At 33.7% G+C, this 20,983-nt stretch overlaps 1 protein-coding gene across 8 annotated transcripts in view; it reads left to right on the top strand.

Annotated features, from left to right (window-relative positions):
- The window catches only part of NAV3 (neuron navigator 3), an 850,089-nt gene that overhangs the window by 595,074 nt on the left and 234,032 nt on the right, over positions 1-20,983 (top strand). For all 8 annotated transcript variants that reach the window (XM_074402523.1, XM_074402524.1, XM_074402522.1 and 5 more), the window contains 2 exons: positions 6,948-7,020; positions 9,253-9,436. In XM_074402523.1, coding sequence (XP_074258624.1) covers positions 6,948-7,020; positions 9,253-9,436 — 257 coding nt within the window. The remainder of the gene's footprint in view (positions 1-6,947; positions 7,021-9,252; positions 9,437-20,983) is intronic.

Here is a 20,983-nt window from a genome sequence, read left to right as displayed (position 1 = left end):
ATCTCCAGTTACTTTCTTGGAAGAACATTGTTTGAAGTTGTAATTTACAAGTTTTGCTACAAATTGGAATCACCTGGGGATTTGTAACATATACTGGAAACTGGCTCCTATCCACTAACATTCTGATTTAACTTATGAGAGTGTAAATCGGGCATCTATGGTTTCAAAAGATCCTCAGTTGATTCTTAAATGTAGCAGAGTTTAGGAACCACTGGAATAAAACTTTGGGATATGAGTTTAATAGGATGTGGATAATTCTCAGGAAAGTCCATGTAATGCCAAAAGTGAAAGAGGCTATGTTGTGAAATGGCAACATTTATACCATTATAGCATTGTTACTCTCCATTAATATTAATAACTGTTATAATAATAGGTATTTTTTTGTTTTCAGTTATTAAATCCCTACTATGTACATTGTATTGTACTAAATGTTTTACAAGTAAAATTTAACTAAATCTTCTTAGTAATTATGTATATGATATACTTTCAATTTTTATTTCTATTTCTTACTCATTTGCCTGTTATGATCAGGTGTTTTTTTTTTTTTTTTTTTTTTTTGAGACAGAGTCCCGCTCTGTTGCTAGGTGCCAGGCTAGAGTGCAGTGGCGTGATCTAGGCTCACTGCAACCTCCACCTCCCGGGTTCAAGCAATTCTCCTGCTTCAGCCTCCCAAGTAGCTGGGACTACAGGCATGCACCACCACACCCAGCTAATTTTTGTATTTTAGTAGAGACAGGGTTTCACCATGTTGGCCAGGATGGTCTCCATCTCTTGACCTTGTGGTCTGCCTGCCTCAGCCTCCCAAAGTGCTGGGATAACGGGTGTGAGCCACCGTCCCCAGCCTAGGTTTTGGTTTTCTACTCTCATGAACATCTTTCTACTCCAGAGTAGAATTTCTTCCCTGACCCTGAAAAAAAAAAAAAAAGACCGAAAGCTAAGTTTTGGAACATAGCAGGCCAAATGCTATTAGAGCTTATATAACTTATGCTATGTGTCAATTTATTAATTCTTTCAGACAGTCAACAATAATGCATTAAGCATTGATGTACAATGGTGTGAGGTCCTGGAGGTAGGAGGGTAAATGTGATAAGAGAGACGCCTGTTCCCACCAGCAGAGATGAGTTCATGTACTTCAGAGGAAAGGCTTAAGATTCCATAGAAGTAAGTCAGCTCATTAGGGTCAATGTTAAGGAGACATAATGAATTCGACTTGCTAATATTATTTCCAGTTAGAGTTTAATTATTCCTCTCTTTTATTTGACTGTTTCAGGCATGAAAACACTATTTTAACCTTGTTATAGTTCATTTATTTCCTCAGCAATTGTTTGTAGATCACCTAAGACATACATTGAGACTGGGGAGACAGCAGAAGACAAAATTAAAAAGAATAAATATAAAGCATATGTTCTGATTAGTCATATATATATTACAGATTATTAAAGTATACATCATGATATATGCATTAATACATGTAATATATATCACAATATATGCTTTAATAACATATATATCTATTACACATATGAAGTATTTTTTATTTGACTGCTTCAGGCATGAAAATACTATTTTATCCTTGCTGTAGTTCATTTATTTCCTCAGCAATTGTTTGTGGATCACCTGAGACATACATTTAGACTGAGAGAGAGCAGTAGACAAAATTAAAAAGAATCAATACAAAGCATACATTCTGATTAGTCATATATATATTACAGATTATTAAAGTATACAGCATGATATATACCTTAATATATGTACTGTATATCACAATATATACTTTAATAACATATATAGCATATTACACATATGTAATATACATTATATATTATGCATGTTAATAATGTACATTACACATGTATTACATATATAATTATATTACATATTAGTTATATATTATTAAAGTATGTATTATAGATCATAAAACATATATGCCTAATATACATATATGTATATATTTTGTATATATTATGTATATGTAATATATCATGTATATTATGCACATAATATATACATATATACATATATACTTAATATACATATATATTTTGTGTATATGTGTAAGTATACATATTCCATGGAATGTATAGATTATATATATACACACACATAATATATACACATGCACATGGAGCTTACATTGTGGCTAGTCCTCTATGTATATATTTTACACACACAAACACACATATGTAATATGTAATATATAGTTTAATATTTAATTTATATGTGTATATATTATGTTGTATACTTTAATAATATTTAATTTATATATTTGGGATTTGCTATTTGATAAGCACTATTATGAGCACCTTTATTGAATTAATTTGTTTAATTCTAAAACTAGTGGTCAACTCTTAGCTCTTGTCTTACATGATTTGTCAGCAGCTTTTGATAGAGCTCCTCTCCCTTGTTTTTAAAATCTTTCGTTCAGGTAGTTTTCTGTACCCCATTCTTTCCTGATTTTCCTCATTCTTCCCGGTGGCTTTGTTCTCTGTTTGTTCCACCTCTTCTTTTCAATAATATCCTAAGGCTCAATGTTTGTTCCTCTTATCTTTTATGTCTGCATTCTTTTGTTGATAATACAGCCTCAAGACTTCATTCACATCACCAAAACAATTGAATTTAGATTTTCACTCCAACCTCTCAGTTGAACTCCAGATTGTGTGTCCTACTGCCTACTAACCATCTCCTTTTGGGTGTTCGATGGACCAGCCAACATGTCAAAAAATACACCTACTTCCATTCATGATCTCAGGATAGAGACTTCATCCTTCTTATGATTAAAGCCCGAAACTTTGGTGTTATTCTTGACTCTTCTCTTTCTCTTAAATGCCAAATCTTCCCATACAGTTCTCTCAGGAAACATCCAGAATCTGCCCATTTCTCATGATCTTCATTGTCACTTTAATACCCTTGTCACCACCCTTGAATATGCCCCCTACTGCATACTACCAGCTACAAACCCCACCAGAAAAGAGACAATGTAGGCATGGCAATACTCTGGTCTTCTTTAGGGCAGTGTTTTTCATATTGTGGATTACCATTCATTAATGGACCCTGAAATCCATCTAGTGGATTTTAAACAATATCTAAATAGATTAAACAGAAGACAGTACATTCCACTAGAAAGTATCACAGTAACCTGAATTTAGTAAGGTAAAGTATTATTCCGTGAAGCTTTGTCTCCATTATAATTATGAATATGCATATTGGGTTGTGCTATTCAATGTATTTCTTTCTATGGGTCACAGTCAATATTTTAGAAAATTTTAAAGCACATCAAGTTATTCTAATTAAAATTTCACCCAAATTATTGGTGATAAAATATAATTTGAATTTTGGTAGTTTGATATCTGACTCAAACAATAATGAAGGAAAATAAAACAGGTTACAATTACTTGGCTCAATTTGATGGCAAAATAACTTTTATCTGTTTGTAAGGTACCAAAAAGTTTTAGAGGTTTTTAGTTTAAGGAACAGTTGTCATTTAATATGTAAAAATGCAATTAAGACAATGTTTATACTAGGTCTATTTATAATAACTAGGAGATGTTTAAGGGAAATCTATATTAAAAAAGGAATAATAAAATAATCTCTGGAATTTTTCTTGAAATAAAATTATTAACTGGAGAATATTATTTTATTTTTTAAAAATCCTCTCAAATTATTTTAAACTATGCCTCTGGTAAGAAATTCAGCATATAAATGACTTTTAACAAGATATCTTAAAACCACTTCTTTTTACTGTAAAACATATAGCGTAGTATGTACTAACAAATGTGATTGAATTTATAAAACGACTAGAATTAAGTGGGGAAAAGATATTATTTTCTTAAAAGTCGTGTTTGTTATGCTGATACGTTGTGAGAAAATAAATTTTGGTAAATTGCTAATAATAAATATTGTTGAATAAATAAATGAACTCTAATGGACTAGTCTTTAATACTCATATTGGAAACTATATATGCAAGTACTTATTCTGTTGCTATTACATACCTTCTCAGGTAATAATGGGGAACATAATTAACTATCGTAAATGGTTGGTCCTCATAATGAATGACTATGAGAGAATAGCACAAATGGTTGAATGCTCCTGATAAATACATTTGAAAATAAAAAAAAGAATGTATTTCCAATAGCTTTTTGTCGTTCTCCTTCTTTCTGAGCCCTTTTACCTTCCCCTTCTGATGGTGGTGCAAGGTGAGAGAGAGAGAGAGCTGTGTCTAACACCCAATCTAGGAATCAGTTTATTTCACAGGCTGGTTAAATGGTAAACAAAAATTATCTTACAAGCTTACTTACAGACGCGACAGGCCTTTTCTGGATTTTCAGTGAGCTAACCTGTTCATATATAATACGAGTAACTAAACTTTAGGTAATGATATCCTATTAACGTTTTTATAGCAAATCACATTTGGGTCAGAAATCTTCCTTTTTTCTGTAGAAGGTATATAACTGCACAGAAATCACAAACTTTAGTACTGCTCTTGCAGACATTTAAAAATATTCCATCACATTCTCTTTCTTAATATTAGGCCACAATAATTATTTGGTATCTTTCTTTTACTAATTTTTAATGGGTCTGAAAGAAATACATTTAAAAGAACACTTTGGATGGATAGAGAACATGCAGTTTGCCCCATTTTTTGTTCTCATTCCTCCTCCTTTCTTTCTTTATGTAATCTTATAGCTAGTAGCAGAATGAAATATGATGAAAGAATTAATGTACATCTCAACACTATAGTCTCATTGGATATTAAGATGCTGATGGGCAGATTTATTGTATTATGTTGTATTCAGCATGTTAAACTGTATTTTTTTGGGGGGCGGGGGGGATGGAGTCTCACTCTGTCACCAGGCTGGAGTCCAGTGGCACGATCTTGGCTCACTGCAGTCTCCCCATTCCAGGTTCAAGGGATTCTCCTGCCTCAGCTTCCCAAGTAGCTGGGACTACAGGCACACGCCACCACGACCAGCTAATTTTTGTACTTTTAGTAGAGACGGGGTTTCACCATGTTGGCCAGATGGTATCGATTTCTTGATCTTGTGATCCACCCACTTCAGCCTCCCAAAGTGCTGAGATTACAGGTGTGAGCCACTGTACCTGTCCTCTATTCTTTATTCATTAGAATAATTTCAGTAAAACTTACTTTGCAGTTAATCAATGTAAAGATTTTTTTTTTTCCTCAAAGCAAACAAGTACACCTTGGCCGTGGTCATTATTAAGCAAAAAGCATGCCATTGGATAGTATCAATTGTTGTACAAAATTACAATTTAAAGGAATGTAAATAGTTTTATAAGGATAGATTTTGAATCCATTTTTTTCTTTTTATTTTCTTTAAGAGATATTTTGACCTTACTATGAAGCTAAGCTAGAGAAGACATTGGCAGAACTCTGTGGGTCCATAGGTTTTGATGAGAATTTAGTAAGACAGACAATAATACCTTGCCAAATTATTAATTTCAATTCTCTTCATTACTATAGAATCTTAAGATTTATAGAATACCTCAAAATGTAAGAAGATGGATGGCAAAGAGTTGGAACTTTTTAGCTTTCTATACTCTAACAAGTCTTAGTTGTGTGACTCCTATGTAATGCTGTGATCAATATTGAGATCAACATCTTAATTAACATAATTGTCGTGTTTTTGTTTTTGTTTTTTTGTTTGTTTTGTTTTGTTTTGTTTTGCTTCTCACCACAAATGGTTATAAACTGGTAATCATATTGAAACCAATCATTTAAAAGCCATGGGGCCTGGGTATGGTGCCTCATGCCTGTAATCCCAGAAATTTGGGAGGCCAAGGCAGGTGGATCATTTGAGTTCAGGAGTTCGAGATCAGTCTAACCAACATGGCAAAACCCTGTCTCTATAAAAATACAAAAATTTAGCTGGGTGTGGTGACCCACACCTGTAGTCCCAGCTACTTGGGACGCTGAGGCAGGAGAATTGCTTGAACCTGGGATGTGAAGGTTTCAGTGAGCTGAGATCATGCCACTGCACTCCAGCCTGTATGACAGAGCAACATTCTGTCTCAAAAAGGAAAAAGGAAAAAAAGGCCATGGGAATCACCCTTTTAAAATAGCAAAGACAACACCTATATTGAATCAGAAGATAATTCACCTCTAGAAATGAAAGTACATTTTTTAAAATAAAGATTTGCTAGGTTTAGGATGAAAATATGCTTCATTGCTGGGCGCGGTGGCTCATACCTATAATCCCAGGATTTTGGGAGGCTGAGGCGGGTGGATCACGAGGTCAAGAGATCAAGACCATCCTGTTCAACATGGTGAAACCCCGTCTCTACTAAAAAATGCAAAAATTAGCTGGGCTTGGTGGCGCACACCTGTAGTCCCAGTTACTTGGGAGGCTGAGGCAGGAGACTTGCTTGATCCCAGGAGACAGAGGTTGCAGTGAGCCAAGATCGCACCATTGCATTCCAGCCTGGGTAACAAGAGTGAAACTCTGTCTCAATTTAAAAAAAAAGAAAAAGAAAATATGCTTCATTTTCATATTATATTAATCCTTTGTCCCTCTTATCTATCTTTTGACATACTTAACAAATATTGCTGGTTGAATCTAAATTACCCACATCCTAACATTCTAACACTCGCACATGCAGCAATCTCAATCTGTGTGGAAGCTTTCACTGGGACTTACTTGCAAAGTACAAAATCCAGTTTTATGTTAAGTAGGTGGGTTGCTAATCTGCAAGAATGCCATTCTTGATCAGGCCTTTATGAATTGTTTGTAAGTACTAGCTGGACAATGAAAGCTTTATATTCATTCTGCAATTAGTCAAAATAATTCTAGTTAAACTCTGGTTAAGACTTCTAGTATGAAATGAATGTAAACTATTCATTCTTTATCGTTCTTTCTGGTTTCATTTTGGCACATGTCTTTATTAAAATATAATCCTCTAAGTTTCTTTTTCACTGCTTTTCATGTTGCAGATTGAAAATGTTGATGTCTGCCTTAGTTTTCTAGCAGCCAGAGGGGTAAATGTTCAAGGTCTATCTGCTGAAGGTAAGAAAAAGAATGACTGAATTGTCACAAATGGCATCAATGTTTTACAATTATTATTTATAAGTAAGAAATGTACCATTGGAGTATACAGCTCTTTAATATGATAAAGGAAATTGGTGAAGTCTTCAAGAGAACTGAAACATAAACATAATGGTTATTAATACGTGCTTTAAGTATTTAAATGTTTCCATATTCTGCCAGAACTGTTCTTGTCATAACCAAGTGTATGGGAGGGGAGTGAATCAACAAGATATCTTTATGTTATTATTAGTGTGTAGTATACTTAGATTTCTTAAGTAGATAAGTAGATAATTAGACAAGTGTTGGATGGACATAAATATCGGTAAAATATTTTAATTAAGTCTTAAATATTATTTTATCAATAACATTTCTATAATATATTCAAGTTGGTAGTAATAGTCAAAATAGTTGGTAAGTTTAAATAAGTCACTATGAGTTTTTAAATAAGTAGAACTAACAGTATTAATCACTGTTATATATTAATGTTTTAAATCATTAAAGAGGCAAAAGATCATCACTAAAATTGAAATATAGCAAAATGGGAAAACCTTGAAGAAGTTTTGACATTTATCTTTTTCTGAATTTATTTTACTTTCACATATAAAGGGTGGCAAAAGTTTGCAAAAGCTTGTTATAACATAAGATAAAATTTGCCATACTTGAGATCACTGACATTTAAATTTATTTTATTTTAATATGTTATGATATATAATTAAATTACACATTTAATAGCCAAGGAGTTTAGGTTCAAAACTAACTGGTAGTTCTGTAACTTAGAATAACATTTGAATAAAATTCCCCTGGAGAATACGTTGCTAAGTAGTTAGAGGCAGGCTAGAAATGATGTCATTTGTTCATTTTTTTGTGTCTCTTCCTTATGAAAGCCTTTATTAATATAAGCCTCTTGATTTTCATTCATCTTTAAAAAAATATGAATGCTCAAAAATTACGTTCTGAATTAATTAAACATGCAAAATAATAAAACGATAATTTAAAAAGTATATATATTTAAACAAAATCTTTCAGGTTTATAGGAGAAAATCAGCACTTTCACTATAGCCTCAGATTGATGACCATAGCCTCAGATTGATGAAAGCAGTTCTTTAATATGACAAAAACCGTGAGAAATGTGAGAAATGTTTGTGGGAAAATGGAACAACTCAGAGGGTCATTTTATATGAATTATTTTACTGCATAGTTTGAGTTATGTGATAAAGCATCAGACAGCAAGAAATCCAAAGAATTGGTTAATTTTCCTCAACTCCAAAAGGGGACATATACCTTGATCTCAGAGGAGGATGTGTTTTATTGCCAACAGCAAGTTTTACTTAAAATATGATTACAGGCTGTGTAGCCTGCTTTCAAGGTCTACTTCTTTCTCTTTTCCTGTTTTTAAAGTTATAACTACAGGAGAAAAAGGTAGGCTTATGTGTAGCCTTCCTTGTAAATTTAATTTTTTTATTCAATGTTTGAAAATCTTACACAGGAGCTTCTTCTGTTAGAACAAGGATTTCTACCTATACTTATTCGGTTGTGTAATCCAATATAAGCTGATCTTCACGATTTATTAATATATGGCATAAATTAAAAATAAAATAATTGGAACATTAAACATTGATATGGCTGGTTTTTGGAAGACATACATACGTATATTTTGATAAATAAGGATATATATTTGGAAGATATATACATACATAAATATGCACAAATGAGTTGGTGATTTAGAAATTTGACTGCAATGAATTCAGTTGGTATCATGAGGTGCATCCATGTCATCAACATTTATAAATGCAGGATAACCAACATTTAAGTGGCTTTCTTTCTTCAGTTCATTGCCACTGCTGTGATGGCAACAGTTGTAAGGACAACATGCTAAATCATATGGTTAGCACAAGAGAGAGCTCATTTATTTCCAAGAAACAGCTAACTGGTGAAAAATTGTAGTTCAGGGTCAACAAGGAATATCACTTTTGAGTGTACTTTGTTCTTTTTACCTTTTTTCCTTTTATTCTTCCCCTGAAATTCCATGTTTTTGGAAATGTTAACATGTTTCAGAAGTTCAGGTTTGTTTGAATCACTGACTGAGAGAATTAAGTTGTATTTCTATCTGCATACATTCATTTCAAGATGATTACATCTAGAATTTAATTTATTAAAAGGGACATGCAGTACATATGATGCTTTTTTGTGTGTGTTTTTCATTTCATACAGAAATAAGAAATGGAAACTTAAAAGCCATTCTAGGGCTGTTTTTCAGTTTGTCTCGCTACAAGCAGCAACAACACCATCAGCAGCAGTACTATCAGTCCTTGGTGGAGCTTCAGCAGCGAGTTACTCACGCTTCCCCTCCATCGGAAGCCAGCCAGGTCAAAACCCAACAAGATATGCAGTCCAGGTAAGAAAAAAAGTAGAGAATGTGTTTCAAATAGTTGTGTAGATACAACTTATTTTTAACAAATTATTGTCCACGAGTTTGAAAAACATATGTGCTTGTATCAGTGTGATGGGTTTATTTGACTCATGTAACAGAAATTAAAACCACTCTTCTTTTGCTTGGACAAGCAACATCTATCATCTTTTGAGTGACGTATTTGGTTTGCTTTCTAAAGATTGTTGTTCTGTATCAAAGTGTAAAATGTCTTTGGTGTAAGTAATGTGCCATAGCTACTTTCTTTTACAAATGACTTAAGTATTTAGAATTGAGTCCTTGTCTCCTGTCGTGTAGTTACCTTTCATTGATGCTTTTGATTAAATCTGTCAAGAATTTCAGGTCTGTTAAACATAGGATTTTGAGGTTTGGGAACATACAGTTTTTGGGGTGTGTGTGTGTGTGTGTGTGTATGCACATACATGTATTATTTGTCTGGCTTGAGTCTTTTGGCACATGTAGACACAGCCGGCAGTGGAGTGCTCCCAAATCATAACAACTTTTCTTTTCTCTTTCTTTATTGACTTTTTTTTTCCAACTTAGAATTATATTAGTCAGTTTTTAACTAGAGGAGCCAAGCAAGTAAAAGATATATAACAAAAGATTTATTGTGAAGAATTGGTTTAGCATGATTATGCATACTGGTTAGGCCAGTATGAAATCTGAAGGGCAGCTCATCCGGGAGGGCAGGCAAAACTCTTGTTGTGAGCTGAAATTGCAGTACACAGGTAGAATGTCTTCTCTCAAGGAAGCCTCAGTTCTGCTTTTAAAAAGCAGAACTTTCGGCCGGGTGCGGTGGCTCATGACTCTTATCCCAGCACTTTGGGAGGCCGAGACGGGTGCATCATGAGGTCAGGAGTTCAAGACCAGCCTGTCCAATATGGTGAAACCTCGTGTCTACTAAAAATACAAAAAATAGGTGGCAGGCACCAGTAATCCCAGCTACTTAGGATGCTAGGGCAGAAAATTGCTTGAACCCCGGAGGCAGAGGTTCCAGTGAGCTGAGATCACGCCACAGCACTCTAGCCTGGGTGACAGACATTACCTAGATTATCTAAAATAAACTTTACTGAAAATCAATTTATTATAGACTTTTATCACATCCTCAAAATACCTTCATAGCAACAACTAGATTAGTATTTGATGGAATAACTTAGACTGCAGTCTAACATAGTTTCCATATCAAAAAATAATGATCAAAGAATGAAGTTTCACTTAACAACTTTCATGCAAACTGCTACATTTGTTCCTGAACAGTGATTGGGGTATTGGTTAGTTAGCTCTATTACATAAATAGTTATGATTATTTTTCTTGAGAGGATATGAAAATCCCTTTCATTGTCTTTGAAAATATGTACCCATGTCAAACAAATATAAATATTTAAGTTTGTCCACCTTAGAATTCAAGCTTGGAACCTACTAAGTTAACCCTGAGTTTGGTAATTACAAATGACTCAAACAATTAAAATAATGTTCCAAAATGCATTATGAACCATGTCTTACTCTGCCTTACTTACTTCAATTGTCAACTGCTAAGAAAGCACCTTTTATCTATCAATCTTCCTGTCAACCTTTTTTGTTACTTCATGGTAAACAATATTTATTTCTTTATCTAACCATGTAAATTATATTCCCTTTGGAAGATATTCACTCATCAGTGAATTTTTAAATGAATAAAAAAGCAATACTTTTACTAAAAATGTAGCATATGTTTATGAAGTGATGGGGATATTTTTTATTATAAAATAATGCAGATATTTACTCTTTAGGCTCATCATGGCTTTTGGTTATAGCAAGAGAGATTGTACAAGAGTCACAGTGGAAAATAAATCTCTATAGGATAAGTTTCTTGGATTTTGATAAGCATAGAGAAGGAGAAAGTGGAAGGCATAGGGTTTTATATATTATTATTTTTTCTTATGGATGGCTGGAACAAAGAGATGGATTCTAAAAAGTGTCAGTAATAATATTTACTAGAGTTTGATTTAGGCAATTTAAATAAGCAAGACACAAGAATAGTAGCCAAAAAAATAAAGGAAATAAAATTATTTTGTGTAAAGCAGGTAGACTCTGGAAGTGATATAGAATATCATTTGACACCGTTTTACCTCACTCTTTTCCCGTATCTTCCATGTGGAATTTCTTGTCCAGAATTTCTTGCCCAAAATTTCTTGGTAGTTATGACTCTTGTAGAAAAACGTTTCTTTTACTGTTCTTCTTGCTGGATATACATGGCTGTTGTGAAACTATGGGGTATTTAAAAATATAAAGCCATATATAATACTCATGGCTTTTATACTATTTTGTGGAAGGATGTCTCAAATTTTTTATTACAAGTTTATAAAAAGTATTCTTTTCAACAGTGTCCTTTAAGGCTGAGGTAGACTCTTAGCAAAATTTTCTTTTGATAAATTGGATGTAATTATTTTTTGAATTGATACGTAATTTAATAAATGTTTATAGAGTAATAGCTTTACTAAAAGTTGTATTCAGGACCCTAATATAGAAGAATTCAAGTCTTAATAATCTTACTTTTAATTGAATTTGTTACATATTTTAAAGAATATGATATTTAAGACAATACTTATTTTCATTGATATAGATTTGGTGTATCACATTAATATATGAATTAAAATTTATGTGGACTTACCTGTAGCAATCAATATTTTTAAAGCATTTTTCTAAATCCCATAATAGTAATATACATAGGAACATAATATAGCATCTATCTGTTAGAAACAAAATAATTAATGAAGAAAAAAATCCTAGTGACAAATTTATTTTCATTTGCTGCAGATGTGAGTCATAAATCATGATTTATGATGCCTTCTATTGATTTCTAAGTTCCTTCCAAGTAAATAGTTTAAATGACAACTTGCTATTCTTTTCTGGATATTTGGCCAGAAAATGTTCTTATATTTTTCTCTGTAGACTAATAAAAATTTCTTAGGGTATGTTGTTTCAGTTCTGTGAAAGTGTTTCTGTTTTATTCTCTTTGTTTAAAATAAATTGGCATAATTCTACATATTTCCACAACATTTATTTTATACATTATTAATTTTTAATTTGATTTTGCTACTTTGAAAATAACTCCAGATATTTTTACTCAATTTGAATAGCTTTCATTTAAACATAAATTTGGATTTAAAGGTTGACAAGTGAAATATTCAGGAGAAAACAATTAAACATGAACCAAGAGGAAAGAATAGAGCAAAAAACTCTGCTCTCCTGTCTCTCAGCTCCTTCTCCACCTTTGTGTGTGCATAGGTGCATATGTGAGCTTGAGTGTGTGTGTGCACAAGTGTGCATGCATGTGTGTCCTGCTTAAGTGGCACCTAGAGCTCTAAGTATTAAGAGTTCCCTTCTGGAATCAGACTGCCAGGACCTGGATCTGTATTAAAATAAAGGTGGGATTCAGATTTTAAGTTTCTTAAATTCATTACAAGGAATTATTTGGCTATATTTGGAGTGACAAAGACTTGATTAACCAAGTAATTCTTTAAAATTTAAATATATTTAATATAAAAATTAGATTTTATCTGTGTCAGTATTTGTGGATGGACTTTGTGTGAGTAAAGATTAAATATCCTGCTATATTCCAAAATATTAAGCCTCTTATTTACATTTATTTAATATAAGAAGTAAAACTAGTTCACTGTATAGTCCTTAATTTTCTTTTTATTTTGAAAAAGGTAGATAAAAATTCTTCTTTCCAATCAAAAGGGGAAATGAGAAGTATTTTAATATAAAATGCTAAAAAGTCATATATGAGTGTTGGTATCATAGTTATTTTCCACAGTTATTAATTGGGAGATGAAGAAAATCCTATTTCTTATTCTAGGAAACAATGTAAAAATAAATCCTATAATTTTAAAACTCATAAAATTCATTTTCATCCTAGGCTATTTCTGTGAATCTTACGTTTTCATATGTCACATTTCAACAATTAGAGCTCTAGTTGACATGAAAGCTAAAGAAAATTCCATTTCACTAAAACCCTGTGCAGTATCTGGCACATACCAGCCAACCATACTCAGTAAATGAATGTATGATTTTCCTAAGAATATCTTATAACAACCTTTCAGTGCAGAAAATATAAAATGAAATTTGATTTTTCTTATGTACTGACCTAGTTATACACAAGGTGTTAGGATGACAGTAGATGTAAAAGATAAAATTTTTTGTTTGTTAAAAGTTTTTTTTTAAAGACATGCTTTTCCTTAAAACACATGCATTTATCTTATGAAATGAGTTTCCTTTCTTTTATCAAATAGCTGATGACTTTTGCCAACTCACAGGCAGTGGTTATTAAATCACATCGATAAATAGTTTATGTAGTATGAAATTAAAACATGTATAAAGAAGAAAATTGAATATGAAAGTAGAGGTAAGAGATTACATAGATAGATGATAGAGGTGGCAAAGCCAGTGGTAATAAATCTTTCTGAATTAAAAATAAAATTATTTGCAGAACTTGAAAGATCATGATCTCTGCAGATGATCAGATATCCTTCTGCTTTTGATTTTGTAGGAGCAAATCAAGAATGTGTCCACTTTCAGTTAAGATGAACGTGTTCCTACAGGACTCACAAGTTAAATTGTGAAATCCCCGGGTACACGGGTACACGTTTTCTGAATGACTTGTCTGTTCCCTTGCAGCCCCTTTCCAAGGTCCCTGTGACCTCTACCACACACGTTGCTCTTGGAAACCCCTTACCATAGAGGACATTTGCCTTCCAGGGTATCTTTTCCAGGAAACATGATTTCTTTCTGGGAGATTGACTCTGAAACTGGATGGTTTACAGCTTTTTGGCCAAAGGTTATAAATCTGGAGGAGTATATAAGGAAGTCTAATTTAAGATGACAGGAAGGCTCTAGTAATTTAAGCCCCTGTGAACCTGGCTTCAATTAGTTGCCTAATTGAAGTTCTGTGTTGTGGCCTATCATGTGCTCTTTAAAAAAGTCAGTTAATCAATTAAACTTTAAACAAAACAAAAAGAAAACCTAAAAGAAGAGGGATATTTATAAATCATCATTTGAAGTGGGATTTTATTTCTAGAGATAAATAATAGAAGAGGAAGAAATTATTCTTAAATGATTGCATTTGGAAACATGGAATATGTAATATTAAGAGAGAAAGTTTGTATGTGCATGTGCACACACTTTTGTTACGTTGTAACACTGGTGTTTCCGTTGTTATAGGTAGAGATTATATTAAAGTAAAGGTAGGACTTGGATTTTAAGTTTCTTAAATTTATTACAAAAAAAATTTCGCTATATTTGGAGTGATAAAGACTTGATTAACCAAGTAATCAATTTTAAAAATTTAAATATATTTAATATAAAAATTAGATTTTATCTTTGTCAGTATTTTTGTTTTGTTTTGTTTTGCGACACAGTCCCACTCTGTCTCCCAAGCTGGAGTGCAGTGGCCCAATCTCAGCTCACTACAACCTCTGCCTCCCGGGTTCAAGCGATTCTCCTGCCTTAGCTTCCCTAGTAGCTGGGATTACAGGCGCCCACTACCACTGCTGGCTAATTTCCTGTTGTTGTTATTTTTTTGTGGAGATGAGGTTTCTTTATGTTAGCCAGGGTGGTCTTGAACTCCTGACCTCAGGTGATCCACCTGCCTCGGCCTCCCAAAGTTCTGGGATTATAGGCATGAGCCACCACACCTGCCCCTATGTCAGTATTCTTGGACGCACTTTATGTGGGTAAAGATTAAACATTTTACTGTATTGGTTATTTCAGGGTCAGGCAAGTATGGGTTGGAGTCTTGCTACCCTATTCCTAGTGGAGTGGCATGGCCAAGTGATTTTGGTTATTTTAGCGTCAGGCAAGTATGGGTTTGATTCCTGTCTGCAATTCCCAGTGGAGTGCCATGGCCATGTGATATTAACCTGCTCAAATCCCAGTGTTCTTCCTCTAATATTGGAATGGTGGTAACTTTCTTATAAGGGTGTTGAGGAGACCAGATGAAATGATTTATGTATAAAATGCTTACTTAGCACAGCACAGCATATAATAGACCAGGTGTCACTAAACTACAGCCTGCGGGCTTCATGCAGCCCCCTGAGGCCATTTATCCGGCCCCCTGCCGCACTTCAGGAAGGGGCACCTCTTTCACTGGTGGTCAGTGAGAGGAGCACAGGATGTGGCGGCCCTCCAACGGTCTGAGGGACAGTGAACTGGGCCCCTGTGTAAAAAGTTTGGGGACACCTGTTAGACACTCAAACCAGCTATTTCCAGATTTCCTTCTCTGAAGAAACTAAAATTCATTGACCCACATTAAAAACCTTAAGTCAACCTCATTACTGTTTTCTTTTTTCTCTCTTTCTCTAATCAAGTCTGTCCATTCTACTTCTAAGTTTAAATATATAAAAATAATAAAGTAATAATTTTCCATTAAAATAGTTTAATAATGTTCAGTCCTTTTCATGTCCAGTCTAAATACAAAGAATAATGCCTTTAATTATTTTAGGTATTTTCTTTAGTAATTACTTCCATATAGCTAAATACAATGCTTCTATCACTAGTTTCTATTCATCAGTTTGATGATTATCTTTCTTTCACACTTCCCTCTTTCTCCCCACCCTCATTAATTCAGTCTACAGATTTTTATTAAGCACACAGTATGTCCTAGACAGTCTTCTAGGCACTGCAGATACGCAGAAGACAAAACAGATTTTAAAAATCTTTGCTCTCTTGGAGCTTTCATTCTAGTGATTGGAGATAATACAAAATTAATTAAAATATTTACCAGTAATTTGACAGCTAGTGGAGAAAAATAAACCAGAAGAGGGCAAATCAGATGTGTGGGAGCCATTTTTTGCTAATTGCTAATTTGCATTTAATGAGGACCGAGTAAAGTCCCGATGAGATGAAACATCTAAGAAACATCTTTATCTAAGTGGAAATATTGAGGAGGCCACTGGAATTGCAAGACTGGGGTTTAATGGACACACGGAGCCAATAGATAAAAATCATGGAAAAATAAGCACATTGAAACAATAAAAAGCTACGAGGCTAGGCATAATTAAGTCACCAAAACCTGTGCATAGATGAAGAAGAGAACTGAGACCTTGGATCAGGAGCTTATCAATGTTTAGAGATCAAGGAGATAGCAAGTCCTGATAAAAGAGACCAAAAGGAGAACCTGTAAAGTAGGCAGAAAACTAGAACTTGATGTCCTGGAAAGCAGGTACAGAAAGTGTTCAATGGAGAGAAAGATCAATAGTCATAACTTACGTACATGGAGTCCCTTCTAAATCATTCTAAATAGTTCATACATACATTTACTGTCTCAATCATCACAACAATCCTATGATGTAGGGATCATATTCTTGATATTAATTTTCACATAAGGAAACTGAAAATGGAATTAATCATATTCCTAATATTAATTTTCACATAAGGAAACTATGCAGTTAAATTGCACAGTTTCACAGAGACTTGGCTGTATATGGGATCTAGTACAGAGTTTGTGTTTCTAACCATTATTTATAGGATGTCAACTACATGAAGTGTTGCTTGTAAGTAGAATAAAGACTGAGAACTGACCTGTGGCTTTTGCACTGGAGACTTTGATGAGAGCTCTTCCATTGAGGTAGTTGCTTTGATAACTTCATTGGAATCTGTACAAAAGAATGAGAGGAAGGAATTACAGATGGAGATACACAATTTGTATATGTCAGTTTAAAAACCTAGTAAATATGGCAGATCTTTCTTGGAGTGCTGCTAACATAGTTATACTACACTATCTTTAGTTCTTTCATTGGTTAACTTTGTTAACTTTATATAGTAGAATAACATCTTTGTTTTTCAACAGAGTATCTTTTGGTATTCTATTTTGTAAAACCTGGATATTAACACTTTGGTTTGGTTCTCCTCTATCCACCAGCAATTTCCAGTCTCTATTATTGGCACATTTTCTTTTTTGTTATCAATGTTCATAAGATTAATCTATTTTGTACACATACCTGATTCTTCCATGCTTTTAGGATAGGTTGATTCTAAAAGTTGAAAATCAATAGAGTGTTTAGATAGGAGCTCTGTGTGTGTGTGTGTGTGTGTGTGTGTGTGTGTGTGTGTTTCAGAATGAAGACATACAGTATGATTCTTCCCTACTAAAGGCCTTTCTCAAAGTCTAGTGAAAGGTGATATTTGTTTGAATTTATGCATTAAAAATAGATAATTTGAATAAGAGCCAGAGCTCATTTTGTGACAGTTTAGGGACATCAGTCCAAGTAAACCCAGGGATCACTAGATGCCAGCATTTTTTGTTCTGGGATTATTCAGTTATAGTTTAAAATGCTTTTTTTTGTTGTTGTTCAGGTAGTTAGTTGGTTTTGGTTTAGTTTTGTTTGTAAAAAAAATTCTTAGTTTTACTTTTCTTAAAAAAGTCAGAATTAATTTTCTAGGTATAAAATAAAAACATCATAATTGTATATTATTTTTCCAAAAGAATTGTGAGAATATAAATACAGTTGAAAGTATTAGACTCTTAATTTAAGAATTTAAGGCCAGGCGCAGTGGTTCATGCCTGTAATCCCAGCACTTTGAGAGGCTGAGGCGGGTGTATCACCTGAGGTCAGGAGTTGGAAACCAGCCTGGCTAACATAGAGAAACCCCGTCTCTACTAAAAATACAAAAATTAGCTGAGGGTGGTGGCACATGCCTGTACTGTAATCTCAGCTACTCAGGAGGCTGAGGCAGAAGAATCGCTTGAACACGGAGGTGGAGATTGCGGTGAATCAGAGCCAAGATCATGCCATTCCACTCCAGCTGGGTAACAAGAGTGAAACTCTGGCTCAAAAAAAATAGATAAATAAAATAAAAAAAGAATTTAAGACACACTTTTTGCCTGAAATATCTAGTTTTAAAAAATGGTGAGCCAGTATTTGTCCTATCAAACCGTTTTTAAAATATGAAATGTATATTGTAATAGAGCTGTGACTCATGATAACTAATTTATGATTAATTCATTTAAAATTTTATCACAGGACATTCTGATGGCCTTGTTAGATATTTTCTACCAAACACTAGAAATTTGGTTCTAACCACAGGTACTAAGTATTGGGCATGTAAGAGACACATTATTCTCAAACAGAGCACCGATAATATACGTAATTATTTCATTTTCAGTTTTATACCATATAAAATTATTTATTAATATTTCCTAGTAAAAGGTAACATCAAAAAGTTAAAATTTATTAAAAAATTTAAAAATGTATTGAAGTCAATAGCTATTGAATTTATTAATCTGTTTTCTGAATTTATTAATCTGTTTTTTACTAAAGACTAAGCTTATCTCAACTTTTTGAGGTTAGTCTTTAGAAGAAAACAGATTAATAAAGTCAATCTTTATAATTTTTAATAAATTTTAAAAATTATAATTAATAAAGTCAGTAACTATTAACTATTCATATTCATTTTTCTATGCTTCTACTTCTGAACATCCCAAGCCTCCCCCTTTCTGATTAAGCTGTCGGTCTCATAAGATGTTAAAAAGATAACTATTGAATTTATTAATTAAATGGAGTACAATTACATCTCAATACATTCAGAGCTTCAGCCTTAAAAAATTGAGGTTAGTCTCTAGTAGAAAACATATTATTAATTATGGACATTTTTTTCATTATAAGTCATTAACTTTTCAAATAACTGACTTCTAGTAAAAACTGCACTGTCTCAAAATTCATAATTGTCTGGGCATGGTAGCTCATGCCTGTAATCCCAACACTCTGAGAGGCCAAGGCAGGAGGATCACCTGAGGCCAGAAGTTCCAGACCAGCCTGGTCATCACTGTGAGGCCCTGTCTCTACAAAAAGCATAATACAGTAATAATTAATAATAATAATAATAAAGTTAGCCAGAATTGGTGATATGTGCCTGCAGTCCTAGTTACTTGGGAGGCTGAGATGAGAGGATGGCTTGAAACTAAGAGGTCAAGGCTTCACTGAGCCATAATTGCACCCCTGCATTCCAGCTTGGGCACACAGTGAGATTCCTCCTCTAACAAACAATAGGAGAAGAAAAAAACCACTAAAAATAAAAAACAAGTTGTAATAATTATGTCAGTGGGATCATTAAATTATTTTTTATAGCCAAGTCTATGGGGAAAGCCAAATTATAATCAGGAAATAACTGGGTGAGCATGGATATAGATTTATGAGATTTGCATGTTTCAGAGACCTAGTCTTGCTTATGAATCTTTAACCATTAGTCAAGGGCACACTTTCAACATAAACCTCTTCATATACCCTTTTCTGTGCTTCTATTTCTGACCATCCCAAATGCCTTCCTCTTTATGATTGATATCTCAATCTCATAAGATTTTTTTTTTAAATAAAAAGCCTTCCCTTTCTGTTGTGTGGCAGACTCTAGACCAATGCTCACCCATCAGAGATATACTGTGACCCCAGCCACTTCTCTTTTTTTTTTTTTTTTTTTTTTGAGATGGAGTCTCGCACTGTCACCCAGGCTGTAATGCAGTGGCACAATCTGAGCTCACTGCAATCTCTGCCTCCTGGGTTCAAGCGATTCTCCTGCCTCGGCCTCCCGAGTAGCTGGGACTACAGGTATATGCCACCACTCCCAGCTAATTTCTTTTTTGTATTTTTAGTAGAGACACAGTTTCACCACTTTGGCCAGGATGGTCTTGATCTCCTGACTTCGTGATCTGCCTGCCTCGGCTTCCCAAAGTGCTAGGATTACAGGGGCAAGCCACTGTTCCTGGCCAACCCCAGCCACTTCTTACTAATATTGTTACTGAAATGCCAAGATTTTGGTCTAGATCCTCCTGTGCTCTGCACAGAAAGCCAATTATTGAGAGAACGAGTATTGCCAGGGAAGAAGCCTTTCATTGGATGCTACCACTGAGGAGAAGAGAGACAAGTCTCAAATTCAACTAAAATTAGGGGTTTATATGGCAAGGAAGAAATTTAACTATGTGTGGGAAAACAGGAATTAGGGAGGGATAAAGGAGTTGGTCAACAGGAAGCAGGTGGTCAGTTAAGCAATCATGACAGATGGGGGCCTGGTGTCTTATTGTCCAGATACAATTATCTGGTAAGTTTCAGTTCCTTGACACTATTTGGGATGCCTGATGATTGGTTTCCTGAGGAAAAAATCCCAGATAATAGAACTGTAAGTTTCTCAAGTTTTAAGACTAGAAGGGTCAATTTCTATGTTTATTCAAAAGAAAATATAAATATTCAGGCTATGGGACAATTGAGCTGGTTTGAATATGATTATATTTTCTTTGCAGTAAATGGAGAGTAGCCCAATTATAAAGACTTGATGGAATAGATTTTCTCTCAAATCTTCACATACTTTATAAATATTCATTTTATAAATGTAATAAATGTCATTTGCCAGAACATATGTACTAAGAAATAATTTAACATATTTTGTGATGACTACAATGCTTTTTAAGTTTTTAGAAGTATTAAATAGTCTGATTTTTCGCTGATCCATGTGGTCTTTGCCTAAGTTTGTTTAAATTTTTAGTTT

The sequence above is a fragment of the Saimiri boliviensis genome, chromosome 7, assembly GCF_048565385.1.
Source record: "Saimiri boliviensis isolate mSaiBol1 chromosome 7, mSaiBol1.pri, whole genome shotgun sequence".
Classification (NCBI taxonomy): domain Eukaryota; kingdom Metazoa; phylum Chordata; class Mammalia; order Primates; family Cebidae; genus Saimiri; species Saimiri boliviensis.
This window is presented reverse-complemented; position numbering and strand designations above follow the sequence as displayed.